This window comes from Odontesthes bonariensis, chromosome 10, assembly GCF_027942865.1.
Source record: "Odontesthes bonariensis isolate fOdoBon6 chromosome 10, fOdoBon6.hap1, whole genome shotgun sequence".
NCBI lineage: Eukaryota > Metazoa > Chordata > Actinopteri > Atheriniformes > Atherinopsidae > Odontesthes > Odontesthes bonariensis.
In genome coordinates, this window is record NC_134515.1 from 19246334 (window position 1) to 19271213 (window position 24880).

The 24880-nt window shown below is 40.3% G+C and overlaps 1 protein-coding gene across 2 annotated transcripts in view; it reads left to right on the forward strand.

The window, feature by feature from the left end:
- Positions 1-24880, forward strand: part of znf385a (zinc finger protein 385A) — a 58069-nt gene that overhangs the window by 28870 nt on the left and 4319 nt on the right. Inside the window, exons 2-5 of one of the 2 annotated variants that reach the window (XM_075476735.1) lie at positions 5326-5477; positions 11830-11940; positions 18026-18200; positions 23640-23993. In XM_075476735.1, the coding sequence (XP_075332850.1) occupies positions 5326-5477; positions 11830-11940; positions 18026-18200; positions 23640-23993 (792 nt within the window). Of the gene's footprint in view, positions 1-5325; positions 5478-9061; positions 9390-11829; positions 11941-18025; positions 18201-23639; positions 23994-24880 lie in introns of those variants that run through there. The other variant, XM_075476736.1, reaches the window with a different exon arrangement.

Consider the following 24880-nt stretch of genomic DNA (forward strand, 5'->3'; position numbering starts at 1 on the left):
TGTATCAATCAGCCAACCTTACATTGTGAGTCCTATTTACTTTGTGAATTTGTGCATTTTGGGTTAAGGTTATTATTCTTGAAGTTTGGCCTGTAAATAAATGGTCCCCGTTGATTGCCCTTGTATGCCCTTCAAGGTGACAGGGACCCTTTAGAGCCTGTTTGTTCTGAGCCTGGAGGGATATCTTGAATGGAAAATGGTGATGTTTTCATTCTTTCTCCCCTCTTTGTCCACAATATGTTACTCTGCCTCCACAGCTAAAATGAATTGGTTATTATTTTAGACACGGACACAGCTGTGCATGGCATAGAATTCACTCTTGAGCTCATCAAGAGGGAGGCTAGGAAAAAATCCGAGGTAAAAGGAATGGAGACAAAGAAATATACACAATAAATACACTACACCCTGTGTGAAACAACAGGTGGATAGGGATGTACACAACAGCTCTGCCTGACCACTAAATGGTAATTATAAGGAATTTATTATAGTTTTATAGACCTCTCCTTTTCACCTCGCTTTGAAAAAGTCTGCCAACTCACGTAAATATCTAAAACATGAATTAGTCAGCAGGCAGGCAGAAACCATCAGCTGTTAGACTGAGACTGAAGAGATGCCAGTGTTGTTTCTGCTGTATGAGTCTCTAAGAGAGGCAAAAAAAGAAGGTTTGATAAGAAGCTATGCTGGAATTATATAGAGGAGTCTCCCAGTGCAGCCTTGCTCTCTTTAAATCATCTTACTGACTCAGAGTTATCTCAATAATGTATACATAAGCCGAGGGCAGGTTTTCTCAGGATTTAGAGGCAGCAGTTGGCCTGAAATCTCAATATGCCAAAAACACTTGGTCGATATAATAAATTATGAATGTTACATAGTAAATCACTAAAGCTACTGCTCGGCACTAAACTTTGATATGTTTGAAGATATTTCTTAGCTGTTGCTTTATTATGTTAATCCAAATCAGGTGCTATCTATAATGTTCCAACATCAAACATCAGAAGCTCTAAAATGAGTATCAAGTGATGTGTTTCTTCCCTCTGGGGGATGTGGAGGGCAGGTGCTTGCTTCACAAACCTGCAGAAAGGCAAGTTGGCAGCCTCACTGTCACCACGTTCCTCTCTCTGCTCCCAATGCCAACGATTCTGGCACATCTGTGCCTGCCCTGCATGGCTGGTGCAAACCACTCTGCTCCCATTGTTCTCTTCTGAATGCACCAAAAACGCCCATGGGAGAGAGGGCTGAACACAGTGTGGCACAACCCTTACAGCCTGTTAGATAATCTCAAGACATGAAAAGATTATCTCAGCCTAGATTTTTGAGACAGAATTTTTGTTTTGAAGCTCATTCAAGATTCGAGCAGCTTTTGAGGTTGCAAACCCTGCATGGCCATTCCAGCCTCACATTATCGTTAAAGCATACACAGTTTAAATTACATGTAGCACACAAAACAATACATACCTTCTCTTTTGAAAATGATCAGGTTAAAGCTCATTTCACACTGATTATTTGGATTTATAAATCACTGCTTTGAAATCATTTCTGAATTTTCCATTTCAGTATCTTAATGCGCTGAATTATATTTCCATGAAGTGGGAAACAGACACGGAATATGCAAAAGACAGGCAGTGAGTACCTGACAGTGCTGAGGCTCTTCTGCTATTTGATCTTAACTTGTATTCAATAAGCTGCCTCAAGTATTAAACCCAAACACATAGAGAATATTAGGGAGTTGAATGAGTCACATACACAAACACAATTTATTTTTGTGTGTGTATGTATGTGTGTATGATTACACACATATTTCCCCCCAGTGGAGGAGGAGCAGGGAAAGTGGCCAACAGCAGATTTATCAGGCCCATGCAGGCTTGCAAATTGTTCCAAATAGGAGAACCAGTCGCTTGATCTCTCCAGTTCTAAGAGCTCTCTCATTTTAACCCTCCTTCCATCCACCTACTAGACAGCAGGTTTGGGTCTTCTTATAGTTACCTCTTAAAAGGGAACCTCTCGTAAGGGAAGTTCAGCATGGCTATTTTGTGTAAGTGAGTGTGTTTAATGCATTGGCATGTACTCCCTAGCTTTCAGTGCCGAACACTGTTTGTACCTGAATCGAAATTCATATCAGGCCACAGAACTCATAATGGTTCTTGCAAAGTCTGAACCACGAAAAATAACACACAGACCTACATTTCTAACAATCCCCTGGCTGCAACATCAAGCCCGCTGGCAGTGTCCCACAGGGAGCTCTGATTATATAGCCCTCTACAAGCCTGGTAGGATTCCTGTCATGTCAGAGGGTTTAACAACATCCAAATCACTTTCTGTGTCCCCTCAGATCATCCAGTCCACGCTATTTATCTCACAGTTAAATTCACACAGTTCATTCTGTTCATTGGTGAGAAAAAAGAGGGAATATCATAATTAAGAGTAAAAACTTTTTACCTTTATTTTCTTCAACAAGCGACCGTTTATGTTCGTTAATAGTTAGGCTCTATCAGCTAATCCATATTTATTGATTCATTTGATGCCAAAAGATGGTGTGAAATACCTATGACAATTTTTCCCAAGCCTACAGTTATGTCTCTAGCTTGTTTTGTTTTTTCAATAGTATAAAACAAAAATAGGAATATTTTGCAAATTTTGCATTTTTCAAATTTCAGAGGCTAGAAGATTTCCGTTTTTACTTCTTAAATAATTATCAAAATAATAATTATCGTATTGATTGTTGAGCTATGCCTTCATATACATAATATGCACAGACACAAAGTCGTGTGAACACTGGTTGAAGTTTATTTCACCATGTGCTGTTTCACAACAATTTTTATAAGAAAGATTCCCATTTTTTCTTTTTGTAGCTCCGCCTCAAATGCAGCGTTTTCTCTTCACATCAGAACACAGCAAACGGACACTTTTTACACTTTGCACAAACAATGTAAATATGCACAGAATGTTTCCTGCACCAATCAGCAATTTGTTTAATTTATGGTCTAAGAAGATCCCTAAAGAGAGATTAAATTAATGGGGTATTTATATACTGTAGCCAGAGTATGATTTATGCACACTGACAAACATGCACACACGCCTCCACAAACGTACACTTGGGCCTTATGGGACATACTTTGTCTTTTTCTCAAAGGACGACTGTTCCTCTCACTCCTGTCTGGTCCGCAGCTCCATTCACTTCCTCAGATTTCAGCTGCTGCAGAGCCATGTTCTGTTCTCTAGTCAGCCAATCTCTCTGTCTGTCTGCCAGACAATGCCTGACCCACTGCCAACAGCGGTCTCCGTGCTCAAGAGCAGACTCCCTGGGGAGCTGCAAACATTACTACTGTGCAAATTTGGCTAACAGAGTGTTGCTGCTTTCAAACAAAATACACAGTCACACACATGTTTGCTCAGAGAGGAAGATGCAGTCCATGTATCAAAACATGGCAGAATGTCATCATAAATGTTGTCAAGCAGGACTAGTCGTGTTCTTAGTGGTGCATCCCCAGAGGATGATCTGCCATCATCAGTCATGGATGTAAAGGTAGAAGAAAACTGTTGGACCTCCCATCCGCTCTCATCTCAACAAATAAAATTTAGGAAGAGCGAAGCTTTGAAGACTGGAAAGTGCACAATTGTACAATATTTGGAACAATAAACAAATACACTTTATTTATTCATATTTGCATTTAAAATACAGTTTGATGTGATAATGTTTGAAGGCAAAAATACACCAGCTGGAAACCAACAACAAGCACAAGACCTCGAATGCATTTCTCACGCTGTAAGAATGATTGAGTAGGGTTTTACGCATTCATACATGTGTAAGCATGTGTACATTTGGGGTTTGCTCAGTGGAGGACACTTACAAGACTAACTAGAAGTGATGATGCTGTCCTCTCCACCTCAAGGCCTACAGATGCACAGCAGAAGGCAGCTGAGACAGCACTTTCACTGCACTTCAGCAAAGTCATTCTCTCTATACCTTCCACTCCTGCTCTCTCTAATCCAAACTTTAGAGGCCCCATCTGGTAACATCATATTCGTCCATGCAGCAGTCATATTAGGCTCTCTGATCACTTTCAGTTGGCGTTAAGCTTGATGAAAACACAGAGGTGTCAAATAATGCTCACATTGCCATGTGAAAGTGTGGAGGCAGGTAGAAATGCATTGCAGTAGGCAGCAGAGCGAGGGACAGGGAGTCACAGAGCGGAAGAGTAGCTTAGAGCAATCCCAAAAAGGAGAGCAGCAAAGCTTTAAGTCTCGGAGGAATTTGAAAGCCACAGAAATCCAGTTGCGGATATTAAGAGGCTTAATCTAAGAGCTTGCTGAGGCTGACTTTTGCTGTGTGGGCCCCATCACTATCATCCTTGACAGAGGTTAGAGAGGAGACGAGGGGGATAAGAAGGAGAGGCAGGCAGATGGGAGAGATGACGAGAAAAGGGAGCTGACTATCATTAAGTCAATTTCATATGGCCTTTTTTTTAATAGCAGAAATTACACATCAGCTTAGTTCCCTTAGTTTCTGTGTGTTTTCTGTGTGTATCTTGGCTGCCTTTGCATTGGTTTTCATAAGCTGTGTCTTTAAGTGCCTATAAAAAAAAGAAAACAGATCACTGGAGTCAAAGAAAGACAGGGAGCACTTGTCAGACATGAGTAGAGGAATCTGAGGCTAATGTTCATTCATACCATATTTAGACCAAAATAAGTGATCCAACTGAATTTCACAAGTCACAGTGACATAAAGCGACGTGTGCTGAGATCAAACTCATTATCATCAAGCTGCAGATGTCTCCCAGGAGAGGAGATGAGAAAAGAGAGCAGACTGGTAGGCAGGTGGATAACAGGAATCCCTGCTGCCTTTGTGGCATTCTTTTCCTCAGCAGGCATTCCTGCTTTATTTGATGTGAATGCTTTGTAGTACAATGAAATCCGTCACGCCTGATGTGAATGCCACAAATTTCACAAAACACACAATTTTGCACCTTTTTAGTGTTTAGTCCACTGCAGTCACTGGAGCATCTTAAACTGTTCTCATGCGTCTTTTCCTCACAGTTTATAAATTGCTTGCTTGTCTCGGTCACCACATACCTTTGCTTTGTCCACACTGATATAGTTGCCTTTGCAGCATAATTATTCCTCAGTGTCTTTTGTTTTTTTTTAATCCAGCTACACAAAACAGGAAAAAACAGCACATGATAGATTACAAGCTAAGCATTTATTTTTCTGTCTCACACCTTTACTTTAACACTTTACAAAACATACAGAACAGAAACTGCTTTAAATGTTTGTCCTATGAAATGTAATGTTCAAACATATCCTGCATCTGTCCTTTCCTGTGTTCAGGAGGTATTAACCGGGCTGGGGCAGCAGTTCCGACGTTCTTACGGACCCCGACGATGATCCAGCCCCACCTGGACATGAAGCACTTCCTGCAGTTCCCCATGGAAACACACCCTCCACCACACAGCATGAGCCTCTTCCACAACTTCAACACAGTGAGAGCTAATGCAGACACACAGACACAAACAAACACACGCACTGCAGTCTTTTAACTCATCCACTGCAGAAAGGAAAAGACAGAAGAGGTTTCAGCTCCCCCACAAATTTTCTAAACCTTGTGTGGTGTGCAGCGGGTTATTTGCATCATGCCTGTGCATGCAGTGTAATTATTGACTGTGTGCGACATAGTTTTAGATGAACTACCGTAAGCATGTCTTTAAATTGGTGAGTTTTGAGTCAACATCTGTGTTAACATGCATACATTAGCAAAGCAGGGCATTCCCAAGACTGACATATTTTATCTACACAAACCCTGGCCTATTCCTCAAGTCAAAGACCAATAATTGAAGAGCACTATTGCGGCCATCCTTATAACTGTTCACTTCAAACACCACAGTTTGTTTGATGTGGTATTTATTTTAAGAAAGCGAAAGGGATCTTCCTCTTCCTTTTTCCCCAGGCTCTATCTAACATAACTTTGATTAGAGCATAGAGACATTTCTCATCTCACCAGCTCAGCATAATGTGGTGTCGGACACCGATGAACAATGTCAACACCTTTCTTGTCAGTAACATATAAAATTACTGAACTTTTATGAACAATGTGTGGGTCAGTGCTATTCCTGGACCTGTTTCCATGTGTCATGTGGTATATTTGGCTGCAGTTCGCAAAGAGGCAAAATGGCAACTGCCTTTGACTAATTGTAAATATCTGGCATGTGCTTTCAACATGCTTGTCATGACAAACATACTGACAGGAATCAAGACACTGTTAAGCACACTTTAACAACAACGTTATTTTAATAGCCCTCAGTGGGCATTGATTTAAGTGGAAGCATTTTCAATGCCAAACTATACTCAACCCAGCAGATGTGGATTCATAAAGACACTGACATTATGTAGCCTCTCAGTTTTCACCCCTATCTCTGTTAGCACAGCTATGCAATCCTTCTCGCTTTATTCTGCCTTACTGCCTCTGCAACATTCCCTAAGGAGCTCTCTGTCTTGCTCTCCAAACATCACTCTGCTTCCAATCCTCGTCTTCAGAGCGTTAACTACGTTTGAAGGTCCACAGGGATACTGTGTACGTTAATAGCTGTTGCTACTGATGGCTGAGAGGCAGCCCTGATTAAGTGGTGCTTTTCAGATCTGTGGCCAGAAGATGGGGCCATAGGAGAGGCTTGGAAGACATTCTGATCTTACAGCTTTACGCCATACGAGCACAAAAAGACTAAATGATTATCTTGAAATGTACTGAAAACAATAGAGAAATGACTAACACACTATGAATATAAAGTTGGTATTTGATTTAAAGGTCTAGTGCTCAAAGTAAATCACATGTGCTGTAAAAAGTAGGAAAAAAAGGAAACGATTTTGGCGGCTGCAATTGTGTTTTTCTGTGGAGGAAGTTGTAGCCCTCAGTTATCCACAAAATGTTTTATGTTTAACTTAGTGTTGCGCATTTGAGTAATTTCATGCAGGAAGACTAAGAGTAAGTGTGTGCAGCCCTGTTACATCACTGGCATCGCTGTCTTAGATGCCTCCCTGTGCCTCTATGCACCGACACACTGGCTAATTTTGATGCACATTATACTTCAATGAACACTAAGTACTATAGTACTAAGAATAGTTCCATTTGCCCAACAGTTGATTATGCTTTCATTCTGTTTCAAAAAGTTGTTACATTTGTAATGAGATTCTACTTCTCATTGAGGGTTATTATCCCCATAGCTGAGGAATGGCTTCTCCCAAAGCCATATACAGCTTTAATTGTTCTCTAATGGGATTTGTCCTCTACCTGCTTGTCTTACTCAGTGTGCCTGTTGACAGTTAGGAGACTAAATTATTTATCTGTAGCAGTAATACAGACACATACGAGCGCACTGCAGAGATGAACTGCCTGTTCCATACCCTTACTAATGATACAAAATGAGGTGTTTTCATGCAGTTTGATCACACAGTGTTGAGAGGATAAATGACCGATAGTCTGCCAACTATCCCGCCACCATTCTCCTAAATAGCTACATTTTGAGCAGCACAGGACCTCTTTCACAACACTTGCATTCCAGTACTGATCTTTTACTTAAATGATAGTTCATCAAACCTTTAGGGTTAGGAAGTATGATACCCACTTAGAATACAGCAAGTCCGACTCCTTGTGTGGTCTTACCCATTGTTCTGTAAAACTGTCCAAAAGCCAGTGGTAATAGGTTTGGTTTGAACTTTGTTGTTGCTTGAGCACTTTTAACAGCAAAATCTTTCAGCATCAGTTTGTGCCTTCTCTTGACGGTGGAAACGTCTTTATTGTTGTGTTGGAAAACAGATGTTTGAGACCTTGCTCCTCCCCAAAATTTGTCCATTTAGCATTTCTTCATGCAAGTGCATATATCTCATAATTACTTTTAAAAGATATGTGTTCTCAAGTGGTCGCGAGAGCAAGATAATTCTTTTTTTTTTTTTTCAGCTCTTATAATTGTTTTCCAGCCCTAACCAAGTAGTTTTGATTTCCAACCCTAACCAAGATATGTTGATTTCTAAAGTCAACCATGAAGTGACAATGTTTTGTCGTAACATGTTTTATTTGTATGTAAGCAAGGGCATGTAACAAAAGACTTGAGAAGGACGTTTGCTCTGGTGGGAAAATGATTATCTGAGTCATATTTGTAGGGGTGCAATTGAAAGTTAGGAGCCTTATTGAGGTGAATGAATAAAATTATAACAATATTCTGTAGGAGGACTTGTTTATTTTTTTTTAAAAACAATGGAACGTGACAAATATTTATGCCATTTTCAGGCTTTGCGATTAGTCGTCAAGCACTTTGGTATGTATATTCTGTCGATAAACTCTCTAATTTAATACTAATTTAAATTCTTTTTCAGAAAGATATTTAAAGATAACCTTTAAATATGCTTGCTTTGTCATTTGATTGAATTAACTTGATTTAATTCATAAACCCTGGACTTCGACAGCTCATATGACTTCACATATGTTTGTGTTTTGGGATCATTTTGTTGAAAAGTATGTTACCAATGCTGTTATAAAGAGAATACAACTCTTTTTGACCATGACTGATTAAAACATTGATCAAAGGCAATATTTAATCTTTATTATTGGTTATCAAATTTGTAAACAAAATTTCTACATATAAACCTGAAAAAAACTCTCCTTAGTGTCTCACTTTGTTTGGGCACTTTTGTTAGCCTCAGATGATTCTGTGTTTGTATGATCTCACAATTCATATATTTCGGAAGCAAATAACGATCCAGCCTTGAAAAAAACATTTGTCCCCATCACAGGGATACTTGCCTCTGTAAGTTTAGATGAAAGACCCTTTACCCATTTCAAACTTTGTGAACTTGGGGAAGAGTGGGATTCAAGCAGGAGGACACACACACACACACACACACACAGTCCTGGCAGCGTCTGGGCAGACTGAGTGTGCACAACAAAGAGGGAAGAGAGCAAGAGACTCAGAGAGAGAGAAGGGGAGGAGAAAACTGGAAAGCGGGGAGAGGGAAATACAGGGAAGAGTGAGGCAGAGAGGAAAAGTAGTTGAGAGGTGGTGGAGGAGGAGGAGGAGGCTGAATCAAAGGAACGGACACTTGTTAGGGTATGTGTTAAAATGGGAAAAATTTCTCTTGCAGCATCTAAAAGAAAAGCAGTTTGCTCAAAGGAAGAAAACAAAGAAAGCTAAACCGGCAATGCATCACTAGGTGTAAGCTCTGTTTTTCTGAGTTTGCCTGCATTCAGCTTTGACAACACAACAGCAGGCTGAATGAGTGAGGAAGGTGTACCGCACACTGTCAGTCTCATACATGCTGAGACCAAAACACTCACCTCAGCTAGCAGCACACACACAGGAGGACCAATGCAGCTTCAAGCCACCACAGACACAGAGGAGAAGAGGGTAAGTACCTAAATTCTTGGAGCTCATTGCATTTTTTCCCCCACTCAACTATGTCTTAATCCTGGCTCATGTCAAAAGAACGGCAGAACTTGTGCTTCAAAGGCTGCTTTTATCTGGCACCTTACTATGGCTGCCAGAATGGTTTTGCTGAGAGTACAGAGCAGTGCAGCCTTCTCTGGAGGAACTCAACCGCTCTAAACATTTGTTGTCAGGGAGTTGATCAAACACACCAGGGAAAGTGAAAGAAGCTAAAAAAAAGATGAAAAACAGTTCAAATGCGGGACACAATGAAGACAAATACACACAAATAAAAGAAAAGGTAGTTCATGTGATTATTGTATTGTGTAGTGTCAGGTTTTTTTTTAATGGTCTTAAGATTGTTTGGGGTTGTTGACGTTACCAGTGAGGGATACTCAAGTCAGGAGTCTGCGTGGTTACTCATGTTTGGCAGAGCTCGAACCACATTTGAAGAACATTACCATTATTTCATTATTTGTCAAGATAAGAATTTTTATTTCTTTAGATTTTTGAGCTATTATTGCTTGAATCAAATCTAAAATACAGTTGCTGAATTTCTCAAAATTGTGTGTGTGAGGTTTTGGAAAACCCCTCTGCAGTTACATCATAGTGCCCTGCTCCTATTTAATGAGAACATGTTTTTGGAGAGAATTCGGGTAAGAGGCATGTGAGCTGCCTTCCAAAAAGGCTTTTTGGCAGCTGTGTTTTTAACAGCTGTATTGACAGGATGGATCATGGCTAACCCCACACATAGAGCACTGGACTGACTGGCCAGCAAGAAGCCCCATGATTTATGTACAGCAGTTACTGTACATCTCCTCCTCATGGTCACCCTCATGTTGAACTCTCCTCAGACGGGTGGATAAAGGGTCAAAATTATGACAGAGCTCTGGCAACATCTGACAGAAGCTGTATGGATTTGATCAGTGACTTAATATCAGGCAAGCTAATTCTTTGTGTAGATGTTCAGACCGTTCTTCTCTGTCCCCAATTGCCCCAATCCATCTGAATTAAAAGCAAACAGCAGAAAAACTAGCTTAATACTGTTTCTGTGGCGAGAACAAGAGGGAGTTGTGGAACGTAGAGTATGGGAAAGAGAGCCAAATGAGATAAGAATGTACGGCGTGAGGATGTCCAGGCTGGGCCTCTCTCTCCCTCTCCATATATTTCTCTGTCTGGGCTCTTTCTCAATTCTCCCTAACTTTATTTTTCTATCTGTTCCAATCACTTTTCCAGTCTGTCACTCATTTAGTCTTCCAGATGCTGTGAATCTGTACTATTCAGCTACCCAGCTTTGGGCACCTCTCCATATTGTTGTTTGTTCAAAGGAGTTGCTGGTAACTCGCTCTTTGTAAAACATCTAATTGTTTATGTTTGACTTATTAGAATATTAATTTCAACTCGCTTTTTTCTCTGTCTCTCCACAGGCAGTTAAGCCATTAATAAATTAGATGAGACTGTGTCTCTGGGTGTAAGATAGCTTGAGGGGTAACTTGGTGATTAGCCAGATTAAATGCAGCAATGAACCAAACTGAGTCATTTAGTGTTTGTCTCTTCAAACTAACAGGCTTGCATTAGACTTGGATGACCATCTGGAACATTCATCTCTCATGACCTTATGAATTCAAAACACCATGCATCAAAGACGTGCAGTTTTTCAGGCCACAAGCTTGTTTTCTTTTTATTGTTTTTCCACACCCCGACACTTCTTTTTATAAATTATGCTTGCTATAGTTTAAGACAAGCATCAGACAATTGTCTGTTGTGGAATTCTACACCAGGCCAGACTAATGCTAAGGTCAACTAATAGTGATTGCTGGATAAATTCAGCTTCAAACACAGACAAATAATTGGAATGGAGCCCTCTTAGATCAATGCAGGCTTAGCATTTTGTGTCCAGGACAGATTTGAATGAGGGAGGGGGACTGACACATTGGAGGTGCTGCTAAGCGAGTTAGTAAATTTATACAAGAAGCTTAACACCAGAAAGATGACTGACATCCCAGCTGAAACAAACAAGACGGGGACAGTGTAATGCCTCAACCTGAACAGGATCAGAGCGATAAGATGCTTGAGCTTGAGTTGTAGCAACATGCTGTCAACAATGTTGCTGAACATAAGCTCAGACATTAAGTTAAACATGTGAAATATACTATAAACAGTCTTGTCTGTGCACTTTATCCACCCTGCATGCGGTCAAGCAGATTTTTAAGCTTGGTCACTTAGAGGAAAGATCTGGACTTCTCTTCTCTCCAGTTCTGTCTTACATTAGAGAAATAAGCGCATACACCCCTCACATCATGATGACAGACTGACCTATTGACCTATGGCACCAGTGATTTGGGAGCACAGACCTGCAGAGTATGAATTATAGCTCACAAATCCCTCCTCTCCCTTCTCTCTTTGTCTTCTTCTTTGGCAGATGGACCCGGTGCAGAAGGCCGTGATCAACCACACCTTCGGAGTTCCTCTGGTCAAGACCAAGCGGCCGGTCATCTCCTGCAACGTCTGCCAGATCCGTTTTAACTCAGAGGTATATGAATAGAATAATACAGAAATACACATAACAGAAACCCCTCCCACGTACATCTCATGGAGATTTTGCTACACCTTTCCTCTGAGAATATACCGTAGAAATCTCTAACTTTGTTTGGTCTCCCTAAAGCTGATGGTGACAGAGGATATGGTGCTTTTTTTTTGTTGTTGTCTTGGCTCAGTCGACCCCGCTGGAATTTGTTTTCAGACAGTGTAGAGTTAGCCGATTAAACAATCTCTGCAGCTGGAAATGCTACTGAATCAACAATAACAACTTTCACAGAAATCTTAAATGTGTTGGAACATTTTCCATAAACATTTCACAGAGTATTGAACAAGTTTTCCTTTTTATGATTTTGATAAGAGCTGTCAGTTCACTTCAACAGCAGCTTTTTCACATGGTGTTGTTTATCTGAACTCATAATTAGAGTTTTATTGCATAGCATTCCTGTTGCCAACTTGCATACATGACTGATGAACGAATGCAAAAATCATTAGGAAATGTTTCATAAGTTGTGATGACAAATGCATTCTCTGAGTTGTCATTGCTGTGCAGACGACAGGACAGATAGATGACAACATCAGCGCCAAATGTCATGTGTTCAGTGTATAATTTGGCTGTGATTCTCCCTATTCAGTGGCATGCATCCACCACCATACTCAACATTAAGGAGTGGACCGGTGCTATATATACTCAGCAGATCTACAATCATGGTTTTTGTGTGGTCAGGGAGCTACAGGACTGTAATCTTCTCTTTGTAGAGTTCTCTGGTTTGAATCCTCACAGGCTACAGGAAGCAGAGAGACAGAGATGTTTACATTTTAAATACTTTGGGACCCACTGCTAGTGAACAAGTAATGGCCTCTTTAGTTTAGACATACTGCATAAGGTTAGAACTATAAACCAGTGTGGAAAATACACAGAGACACAAAAATAGAGGACACGGAGATTCCCTCAATGACAGTATGACTCTTGACTCTTTGCTTCTTGGTAGCTTGGTCCAGTTTCTGTGCAGAGATGTTGTTTCACTGCCTCACATTTATGTGTTAATTTTTATTTATTTTTATTTTTTTTACCAGATTTGCTTTTGTCTTCAGTTGCTGTTTGGTTCTTGTTGAGACACCAAAGCACATGGTTATGTTTGGGGAAAGAAATTGGTTCGAGCAAACCTGCCCTAAATTAGAAAAATAACTGTAAAATTGCTCTTTTCTTAGCAAATGAATTCAGTCTTTTCACAGAAGCAACGATGTCATCACCACCATCTTGGGTGGGACTTCACTCTGGTAACTAATTCAATGGGGAGAAGCTTCTCACTTTCCCTGATCCCAGTGCCTTATTTTTGATATCTATGTGCCTCCACCATAAAAGATAAAGTTCAGAAATTTTGTCCATTTCACATATTTTTGTCAGCCCCACCTGCCTTCTGGAGACGAGACTTTTTATTGCTGTCTTGTTAACATAGAAAAATTGACCCAGAGGGTAGCATAAAGGCATTGATGGAAGAGACACAAGATTATAAAGGTAAAGACCTAGTATATACTGTAGATATCAGTATGGTCATTTTACATAAATGATAATATGTTACAAGGATATTCAGCAACTACAGAGTTAAATCCTGCATATGCACTTTTATTTTATTTTCTATGCAAAAAAGCCTAGCATACAATCTGAATGAGACACGTGGAAGGCATTATGCCAACTTTGATTCGGTGTTGCAAGATCTTTGTTACATTGACAATAGACAGTTCTACTACTCTTCTGAATGCTGTTTATGATACTTTACTGGCACTTTTATCACTTAACTAACAAACAGAATTTTACTATTTCAAACCCTGAGTAGAATCTATTGAGAATGTAAAAATGTTTGAAACTAGGGCGGCTCAATTCATACTTCTGATTGAGATTGACCCACCTGGATTGGTCCCACTTGAAAACAAGGCTCCAAGTTAGTTTTTCTCTCTTTTTTTTCTCTTTTTTTATAGAAGTGACATATTTTTTTCCAGGGCTGTTACAACTTTTTGGTATTGCTCACGCACCAAAAAAACCCCAATTTTCTTAAGCTTGAAGATCAAACTTTGAGAAAAACAACTGCCAGAGTGAGATGAAGAAAAATGTAGATTGTGAAAGTGAATGAATGTTAGCATTTTTTGACATTTACTTCTCTCCGTAAATATTTGTGGGGTTTCTCTCTGTGTGTTTGGGTGCTGTTAGAGCATTGCTCCTCACCTCATAACTGAGGTTCAGAGAAAACAACAGTACAAAAACATTTTGAATATGTGAAAACTTTAACAATTGCCTGGCTGAGCTGTGACGTAACTTCATCAATCAGTCGGTGACTATCATATTTGTTTGTTTGCACCCTATTGTTTCAGTCCTGCCATGTATCATGTATTTTGAAATGCATAAATAGGTGTGGTTTTCCAGAACTGTAGAAAACCAAGTACAGATGTGGAAAAAAAAGAAATTTGATATTAAGTGTTTCTGAGTATTTAGTCTGTCACTGATGCTCAAATGTTCAAAATGTAAATCATCCAGACTGTCAGGAGCAAGATAACAACAGCTCTCTGTTGTTACTGTCACTTAAATTTATACTTTACACAAGTAAAAAAGTCATGCTGCAGTACATCAGCAATGCCAAGCTTACAGCTGCATGTTGTTACTCATGTCATGGTTCGCTGGAGTAAAAAAACTCCAACTTGGCATAGAATGACTCCCCCCACCCACACTGTTTTATTTTACATAAAGATGAATGAATGGAAATAATACATAAAGCGACACAATTACATCTTTGGACTGTCCTTCATCTTAACATTCTGGGGTTTTTTTATACCATCATTGAGTGCATTGTGTCGCTTAGGTAAAAAAAAGCTTTTGATTCTTCTTCTTCTTCTTCTTCTTCTTCTTCTAAAAAAACATCTTTTCCTCTCTGTTCTGGCAACATCTTCCTCTCGTTTTACACTTTGTTACCATTATTCATCCGTCCTGTTTGCTCTTTTCTCCGCCATGCCTTTCTCTTTCCCTGCCTGTATGTTCCACAGCAACTGTCGCCCCATCTTTCTATCTGTCTTTCTCTCTCATACTGCATATTTACAGTGTTTGAAATGCCTAAGATTGCCTGCCACTACTTATTATAAGGCACATTCGTCAAGGGCACGGATTAGTGTCTGGCTCTGACAATCCCAGTGCATCTTGGGAAACTAGCAAAGAGGGTACATGGAGGGAAAGGTCAGGAGCAGAGGAAGGGGGGACAGTTTGTGCCATGTCGTGTATGCTGTGCGGTGGTGTGAGGTGCTAAATGGTGGTTTATGCAGAATAACCTTGGTGGCAAGCTGCATTAGTGACATCATAGGCTCAGCTGCATTGACTGACGTCACAGCTGCTGCAGTAGAAAAAGGCTGATATAAATCTTTCATTTTTGTCCTTGCTTCCTTTTCTCCTCCCTTTTCAGCCCCTTTCACTCTGTGTCCTGCTTGTTCACTGTCCCTTGTATTTGTTATGTTGCTCAGTTTGAACCATCATGAAACAAAGCCATCATTGACTGATGCTGTGCATTTTTGCCCCCTTTTTCAGATTTCAGTCTCTATTACATCATCGCTATTTTCAGTACAGCTTTTTACAATACTTTCCTCAACTTGTAGTTCCTTAGTCAGGCACTATGTCTACCTCATCTTTCCCTCTTCATCCAGGACCTCACACTGACACTCAGCTGCTGGCAGTTGATCCCCTTGGCATGGTGGGAGAGGTTACGAAAGCCTCTGTTGCTGTTTTGTCCCTAAGCACTATATATATATAGATATAGATATATAGATATATACTCCTCTCTCCCCACATTCCTTTCTTCATCTGAGAAATAACTCCTGTCTTAGCAGTGCCCGACACCCCTTACCCACCACAACTCTCTCCAGCTTGATGAAAAGGCACTGCTGGGGTAGTTCCTTAAGACCCCTTTGACAGGGAATAGTTATTTACAAGAAGCATGTGATCTTCTTACTCACTGCAGCCAAAGCTTAAGGTTTTACATGTCACCTCATGTCCTAGATGCCATCACACTCACACACATAAAGCAAGCATAAACAGCTGGGCTCAGTAACATTACTTATCACACCCTGCCTGCTCTTCCAAGCCAGACTATCTTCACACTACAGCCTGTGGTCACTGTAATGTCCTAAGTCAGTCACATTGTCCAAGCCTTTTAGCACACGTGGCAGCTGTCAGCTGCTGATCAAGATAAAGTGTCTCCCTGGAAAATGACCAGACAGTTAAACGAATAAATATTTAAATGATTTGCTCCTTGGTTCAATTATTTGGCCAACACAACACATCTAATGGCATATCAGTTCACTCAAATACTCGTGGAGTCAAGTGAACTAATATAATGAGTCTGTATCAAGGGTCTGTTTATGCTTTTAATAGAGAGTTACATAAACTGTGGAGAGATAAACTGGATGAGCAAATGGTAAACGGGGTTAGAAAGATTAGCCTTTCACACAAATGTGCGTGGAGCAGTGTATATGCCTCTGAGTTGATGTGTGTTTGTTTTATTGTCACCATACTGTGAAGCCAGACTTCTGGCGACAGCTCAGTAAAGCTACCTTACATCTCATCCACGATATTGTCTGTTGCTCACATACCTCTGTGCAGACACACATGAGCCGGAGACAGACAGCCCTGATGTCCCGTCTCCTGACAAATGACTCTCTGAACAAACACATTATCTAGTAGCTAGCCTGTCAACAGGAGATTAGCCTTACTAGCTTCCGTAATAGATCTTTATATCAATTCCTTCTTTGTTGGAATGCAGGATGATCTTCCTTCCCTGAAAGCCTCCTGACTTAAAGGATCAATCCACATTTTATCTTCACTATTATTACAGATGGGACTTTTCTGCTTGGTAGCACGTTTATTTACAGTTTAACTATTCCAAAGCAAAGAATTAAGTCAGAGATTGTGAAGAGTCTGACTGTGTCTAGCTTGCAGCTAAAACTGATCACAGCACTCAACATATAAGAACTGACGTTACCAGCCCAACAATGACATTGTGCAATACTGTCATAATGTGTTTATGTCCCATGAAGGAGAGTAGTGTCAGGGAATGAACTAATTGGCCCGAAAGGCAGAAGTTCAGCTCCTCTTGACATATCTGTCAGGATGGCTATAGTAAGCTTAGTCCCATCAGGGTGTATATGCTGTGGGAATTTCAGTTTTCATACTAAATTTTGATTCACAGCAATGTTTTATCACTGATACGTTTCCTCTGGGTGTTGATTAAATAAAAAAAAAAAGCTTTTTGGAATGCCGAAAAACAGCCTTGAGCAGTTTGAGACCTTCAAAAAAGAAGGGGATTAAAATCATAAAGCCAAAGCTGCCTTCTGTTAGTCAAAGAAAGGATGATAAGTAGATATTATCAACATTCTGATGTGGACCTTCCAGCATCCAAACTTGATTTTCATAAATAACCTGTGGAGGAAACTCAAGACTAGTGTTGGTAATGAAGTCTTTCAATCTAAAAGAACTGAAGATTATTACAAAGAGAAATAGTCCAAGACCCAAAATACATACAAACAGCTTGTTAGACTGTCCTTGTAAGGACTGTTTGATCGATCACTGTGAGGAAGGTAAAAGGCTACCTGTTGGTTGTTTTTTTTTTTGAAAGGGTAAACATTATTTTGATAAAACTGACAAAAGTAACAAAAAAAATCTAACATTTGTAGCACAGTGTATCTTTTGTCACTTCTATTTGTCATTTGCAGCCATAAATTGGTCAAATAAAATATCACTCTTGATGAAAATGTGGCACATATATGAATGTTTTGGAGGTAAACTGTGTTTGAAAATTTGATCTCAAATGTCTCCAACACTGCATCATTGAATCTTTTTTCTTATCTTGCTTGCAATCCATCTCCACTGCTAGTCTGCCAGCTGCCTGTAATTTCTTCTGAACTATGGGGAGATTGAATAACATGCTATCATAGTGACATACATGCATGTACAGGTGTCACATATAATTTAATTTAACCTGTTGTCTACCTGTTGGCATTGGTGTGTATTTGAAACAAAACCTTTTTTCCATGTTATTTCTTAGAGCCAGGCAGAGGCCCATTACAAAGGGAACCGCCATGCCAGGAGAGTCAAAGGAATTGAGACCTCCAAAGGTCGTCCTCAGGAGGGGGACAAGCCTCATGCTCAACCCCCAAACTCGTCCCCATCTCCGCCTGGAGCCCCAGGCGCTGCCCCTGACAATGAACCCAGCACGGCGGGTGAGAGAACCAAAAATACCTCCGGGAGTAGAAACTAAAAAACTGTTTTGTTAGTCTTGCAGAAATAATCATCTCAACCCACAAAGGGAATTCACAGGTTGCGTAGGGTTGTGCTAGAAAATAAAATGGAAAATATACAAGAATAACAAAGGCTTCCAATCACAGAGGCATTGTGATGTATTTTTCTTGTGAGAAACTTATTCTGAGAAAAACACTCTCTGTGTGGTCTGATTTAGCAGTCCACAAACTACAGAAGACGATACTGATATGACTGTTTGTTTTGTGGGAAAAAAAACCATTGATGAAGAATATTCATGGCTGAACTCAACTTCTTCTCCAAGACTGTTGGGAGTCTTATCATCTGATAAATAAAGCTTAATAGTAATGAGAGGTATGTAAGGGAACTAAGGAAGTTACTTTTAGGAAGAGGAATACAGTTTAAGTTATCTTTCTCTGTACATGCTTAGACACATTGAGTTGTATGAAGGCCATGGGTCTGTTTAACTGCCAATACATTGAGAAGGTTCTTGAAAATGTTGATTAAAAACAGTCTGTGATGGCATGACTTAAGATAGGCAGATTTACATGAAATCTGACTGCATTCCAATAATCTATTAACAATTACAATCAACATTTATGAAGCAGGTTTAGCGTCTGTCCATTTACAGTGTAAGCAGGTGAATTGGCAAATAACATTGCACTGCATTGTGGCAGTTGCAAAAAAAATCCTGCTGTGTTGCGTCTTTATGTGTTTGCAAATTCTTGGGTTACCTACTTGGAGGTACCATGCAGTTTGTAATAGAATAAGAATAGAACATATTCTCAATTTGGTGATGATGAGCACTAACACTTCCTGAGAAAAAATAAAAATGACACCACTGTGGAAGAGTCTGATAGACCCGAGTACAAGCCAACACCAGAAAGGACAGAGATAGCAGCTGATCTTACTTTAATTAAAAGTAATTTGGTGTGGAGAGATTAATTTCTTAGTTGAAAAGAATCCATGGTATCACATGTTCATTCCTTAGAGCAGAACATCTTCAGCTCAGCCTTACTCCTACTTCAACTTTCCCTGTCTGGCTCATCCTCTTATTTTAAGCTTTAATTCAGAGGCTGGGCACTGTCTGCACCTGCCCTTCTCCTTTCTCCGCAGAGAAATTTTCCATTCCCTCAGTGTCACTACTCTGTGTTTGGATCAAACTCCAGACAATGAATAGACCTGCCACGTTTTGGTGACATTTACAAAGGTTTCTGTAGCTGTCTGTTTACCAGACATTTCCTTCTTATTGATGGGAGGGCACAGAGCAAACATCACAAGTGAAAAGATAAAATTCAGGTCCAGTAAAGGCCAGCATGCATGATCAACGACTTTAGCATTTATCTGCCTTTTCCTATCATTAAAGATAACACTTTTTTCTTGCTGGTCCCAGAAAAGTACTTTTTGGGGACCAGCAACCTTTTACTCTCCTCTCTCACATGGGATCTGGGGATCAAACACAGATCAGTCCTTATTAGAGAGACTTCCTGAGACAAACTCCAAAAACATAAGGGGCCAAACAAAGTCTACCATGATAGAGATCTGAAAGTAGAAACATGTGAAAGAATGCCTTTTTCCGTCCAAGTCTCTCTCGTGACCCTGGAACCTCTCCTCTTCCTGACTTTGCAGCGCGCGTGTGCGTGTGTGTGCGTGCGTGTGTGTGTGTGTGTGTGTGTGTGTGTGTGTGTGGGTGTGTGTGTGTGTGTGTGTGTGTGTGTCCTCAGCATGATCCTCAGCTCCATGGTTGGGGGACAGATCTCTGTTAGCATCCAGCTGTGCATTTTCTCGACTGGGAAAGCATTGTCTGGGGGACAGACACTGGAGTTTGGGCCATTAGGCCCAAAGCAGCTCATTCTGAGGCAGTTACTTTAAACATGACAAAGACACATAAAGTCATACACAAAATTCTTGTAAACATGCACAAACAATGTGGTCAGGCCTATGCAGAGTTTCCCACAGTGAAAACAACAGAGTAGAATGTATTTATCTGTAATTTTATACAATAATACAGACTTTTGAGACATTCACACATAACACAGTAGCAGCCTAGTCTCTCATTGGTATTATGACCTTGATTATCTAGGCTCTATCACTTCTCGTTAACATATCAAATACAGTCAGAAGTGATGACTATAAACATGACATATTGAGACCTTGCTGAGGGCTGAAACTGTGAAAAGTTATGGCTGCCTCTTCAACCTTATGGCTTTCAGAGCAGGTCATCGGTTTCAGAGCCCTCAAAGGGTTTGTGGTTAGTGTTGGGGGGGTTTGGACTGGTGAGATGGGGGTTTGGCTGGGCTTCTGGTAGATGGAGAGGCAGCTGTTATGTAGGAGAGAAACTCTGTTCTTCCTTCCCTCCTTCCCCTCCTCTTTATCCGTCTGCTGACACTCCCACTTTAATGAAGGGGCCTGTTAAAACCACCATGATATTATAGCACTCCACACAAACACTCACAGGCCCGCACACACCCAAGGTCAATTAAAGAAATGACTTTCATGTGAGGGCTTCGGTTGCATGGCTGTGAATTGACTGGGATATCCAGTTACACAGACCTGACAGTCTTTTCTTTCTCTATTTATTGATGGTCACAAGGTTTTGATCAGAACCATTACTTATCAATAATCATAATTTACATGACTGGGCATTTGTGTGTATGTCTGATTGACTCAAGGTTCGAATATGGGCCAGACTGAGAATGCACACAAATGCATTATGAATGTACGGCCAGCATTGGGTTTCGTAAGTCTTTAATCATTAATAATGGGCATGGTGGAGATGTTGGTGTCAGTCGCAGCCATCATGCCTTACCCCCCCCCCCCCCCAACAAACACACACAGAAAAAGGCCCATCTGCTAACTATATTTCTTGCGTCTAGTCATACCCCTGCAAAATATTTCACCGTGATTTAACTTGCATCACTTTAATTTAGAATTCTAAGATAAACAAAGCATATGCTTTACTATGTAATGTCACTTCCACACACAAGATTAATTTAAACAATGCCCTCTGTATAACGACAGGGAAATATACTCTTGGTTTGGCTCCAAGTCCTATGGTATCATTTGCTTTCTAAAGGAACATTTGAGAAACATTTGCCAACACATTCACCCATTAATTAACTGTTTTCCACACAAATCCAGTGCCAGTTTTTTGTATTTCTAAAAAGCTATCTTAGGACTATATAAACTGGGACAGTTTAGGAATGTGAATTAATGTAGACTGTTGCAGCAATCAAGTTTTTGTGGTGAATTAGTTAGGAATAAGTCCCATGGTTTGCACAACAAAACATTTTTCCTTGGAGTGCACATTTGCTTCAATTTCCTGAAGTGGATTAAGGCAGTACAGACACACCAGACTATAGTGTAAAGCATCTGGATTGAGTTTATCCTCCTGCTGACCTCTCCCCATGAATAATACCTTCTTCTGTTTGCCTATGAGGTCAGTAAGCGGGGAAGAAGGTCAGTTAGCTGCTTTGTCAATGATTAATCAGACTTACAGAACATCCTGAGTTTTGGGAGAGCCAAGTTACTCTGACAAAGGAAAGGAAAAAAATAGCACTCTGTATCTACTACTCTTAGAGGGAATAGTGTCAAATAAATCTCTCCTGCTTTTCATTTCACTGAGTACATATGACAAAAAGAAACAATTGTTGTGGAATTTATGTGGATATGGAGGCCTAGAAGGTTTAGCTTTAAGCTAAACTTGTTTTATGGATGATACGTGTAGGTCCGGTACGATACATTAATTGCATGAGATGGAACTAGGGGTTTGGTATCTCAGACCTCCAGGTACTTTATAGATTATGAAATCGCCCATTACTGTTTGCCCAACCAACTTTAACCTAAACCAAATGCTGAGAAGTGTACGCAGGGTTTGCTACTCCGTATTGTAAGGACGCCTCAGGCATCTGTACACGTCAGACTCAACAGTAAAGAAAAACTATTTTACTTTTCTGACACTCTGTCCTCTTGCAATTACAAACAAAAGCTCCATGTTTATCTGAACCAACTCCGTCAGTGTGTCTACGAGTTATAAATTTCCTCAAAGTGCACGTGCCCTCCAACAGCTCTGTAATCTGGGACTGTTTAATGGACTCTTCAGTGACACATGAAGTAGAGACAGTCTAGGAAGTTTTCTTTTTTTAATTCTTTTTAACAAAACATCTGTTTGGCAAAAGCTTTATACAGCTCTACAGATCTGCAGCTGGAAACTTCCAATATGCAACAAAAAGGAATTTGGATCTTGGAAAGCAGTGGAATGGAGAGCACTCATGATGGCATTTTCTTTAGAGATGATGCAAGGAAGTAGCCAGTCCAACATACACCAATACTCATGCAGTCACAGAAGATTCCATATGGAACAAAAGTATTAATATTTCACAGTAAAAGTTAAGTGACATGATGACAATACAAGTAAAAATCCATAAAAGGAAATTAAGCAGATAAAGTCAATATTTGTTAACTTCACAGAAATACAACATGGAATCTCTTTAATACCATAATCCTGTGAGGCTTTTCTGCTGCCTGCCTTTTTCTTGGCGCTACATCCTGTGGAGTTTGGAGTAAGGCCTCCTTCCCCCACTGATGATGAGGAGTTCTGAATACCCCACCCAAATTTAGGGGGTCTTTTTAAAGCCAACACACTCACTATTTAGTGAATACCGAAGGCCTTACGTATGGGAGTGGCTGACCAGAAACACATGTCTGAAAATGTATGTACAGTATGAACATGTTATGTGATACTAACATGAACATGTTATGTGATTAAAAGAAAAGACGGCAACCCCTTATTCAAACACATGAACTGAAAAGTGAAAGAAACTGGACAGTGTGAAGTGTGAAAAAAACAAACAAAAAAACCCCACTAATACTAGTTTTTGCACAAGTTGTACTGTGACAAAGGCAGTGTTGCAAGCCAAAAACAACAGGTGTGTGGGCAGGAGTTAGAAAAGGCTGAGGTGTCTGTTTACTATTTCTCCCTTTGGAATGAGACCACATTAGTGAAAGATGAAGCCTTCAGACATGTCAAGCATAATGCCCCTCCCTGTATACACAGCGGTCATGTGTTCCCTTTCTGTTTTCCGCTTTATGAGTAATTAGATTAAATAACTCTCTTTTTTAACCAATTATGACCCACAGCATAGAAATAAAAAAGAACTTCTGAATGCAAGCACTTTATGTTGGTTTGTCTGATCTATGGGGCAGACCATGCCTTCCTCAATCAATTGGGAGTTGGTAACAGTGTGGTTAGACAGCAGAATCGTATTCCAGAGAAATTTTTCTTCACTGGCATTTAAGGCAATAATATAGCAAGTAACCAAGTTACTTTTGTCACTTGTAGACATACTACATGCTCTGTAGAATAATATTTTTGATTGACTCCTCTTTTTCTCTTTTTTTAGATGAGACACGGCCTCTGTCACAGTTAAATGGGCCTCTGCTGGCCCCAGGGCCCCTTCCCCCACTACAGACACCACCCACCCCACCCATGGACTCCCCTGTGCCGTCAGTATGCCCTCTTCTTCCCACCCCCACTCCACCCCTGATCCCCCCAACCTCCTCCTCCCCAGGGTGTGGCAGCGGCAGCTCAGAGCAGCCTGGATCCGGACCCCCGGTTACAGGAGCTGCTGGCACCTCAGCCTCCAATAGCCCAGGCAACCCTGAGACAGAGGAAGATAAGGCTAAGAAGCTGCTGTACTGCTCACTGTGCAAGGTGGCTGTCAACTCCTTGTCACAGCTGGAGGCCCACAATAAAGGTGGGTAATCTGTGAGCCCTGATTTGTTGCTGCACTTTTCTAAAACTTCCCGAAAACTATGCAGCTTTTACGTTAATGCACTACTCCTTATACTTTTGTATTGATAACGTTTGAGTTTCTGGAGGTTTCGCCACCACTTTGTTTCAGTTATGGTTGGATTATCTCTACAAACCTTACTCAGACCACATTGTTTATGTTGAAAATGTGAAACGTGTAATTTCGGAATTTTGCCAAAAAAGCCACAAGTCAGATCCTTCCAAAGATGCTTTTGTAACTTTCGAAAATGTCGTTGAAAATGACTTAAACACTGACATCAGTTTTTAATGAGATATATTTCAAAATATTAGAAAAACAAGAAGATATCTGGTGCTTGTGTAAAACAAAATAATCCAATAATCCACTAAGAAAAGACATGGACTGAAACCTTGGTTTACAACTATTGTAGTCTTGCTCTTTTGCGATGTGGGGTTTGTGATTCATTGGGTAGCTCAGTTTGCCTTGTATCACAGATCACCACCAAATACAAATTTATATAAGGGTAAATCTCATGTGTCGTCCATACAGAATTTATCATTTGCCTCATTTTGAACTCCTGGCAGTTTGACATGCACATAAAGATAAAGCACAAACACTCCATACTGTATGCATTCACTGTAAGTGAAAGTTTTAGTTGAAAAATTCCTCTAGTAAGAGTCTCAGGTTGAGTGTGATGCAGCAAAGGGTAATAAAAGAAACACTGATCAGCAGATAAATGATCTGTTTGACACTGACATGCCTGACCTTTGTAACAAAGCACTGCTGCTCCTGGTTTCAAAAGCTATGCCAAAGTGTTCAACCCTTGTGTGTACATACCTAATACCGCTTCTACAGGAGCCCATGTTCTGCTC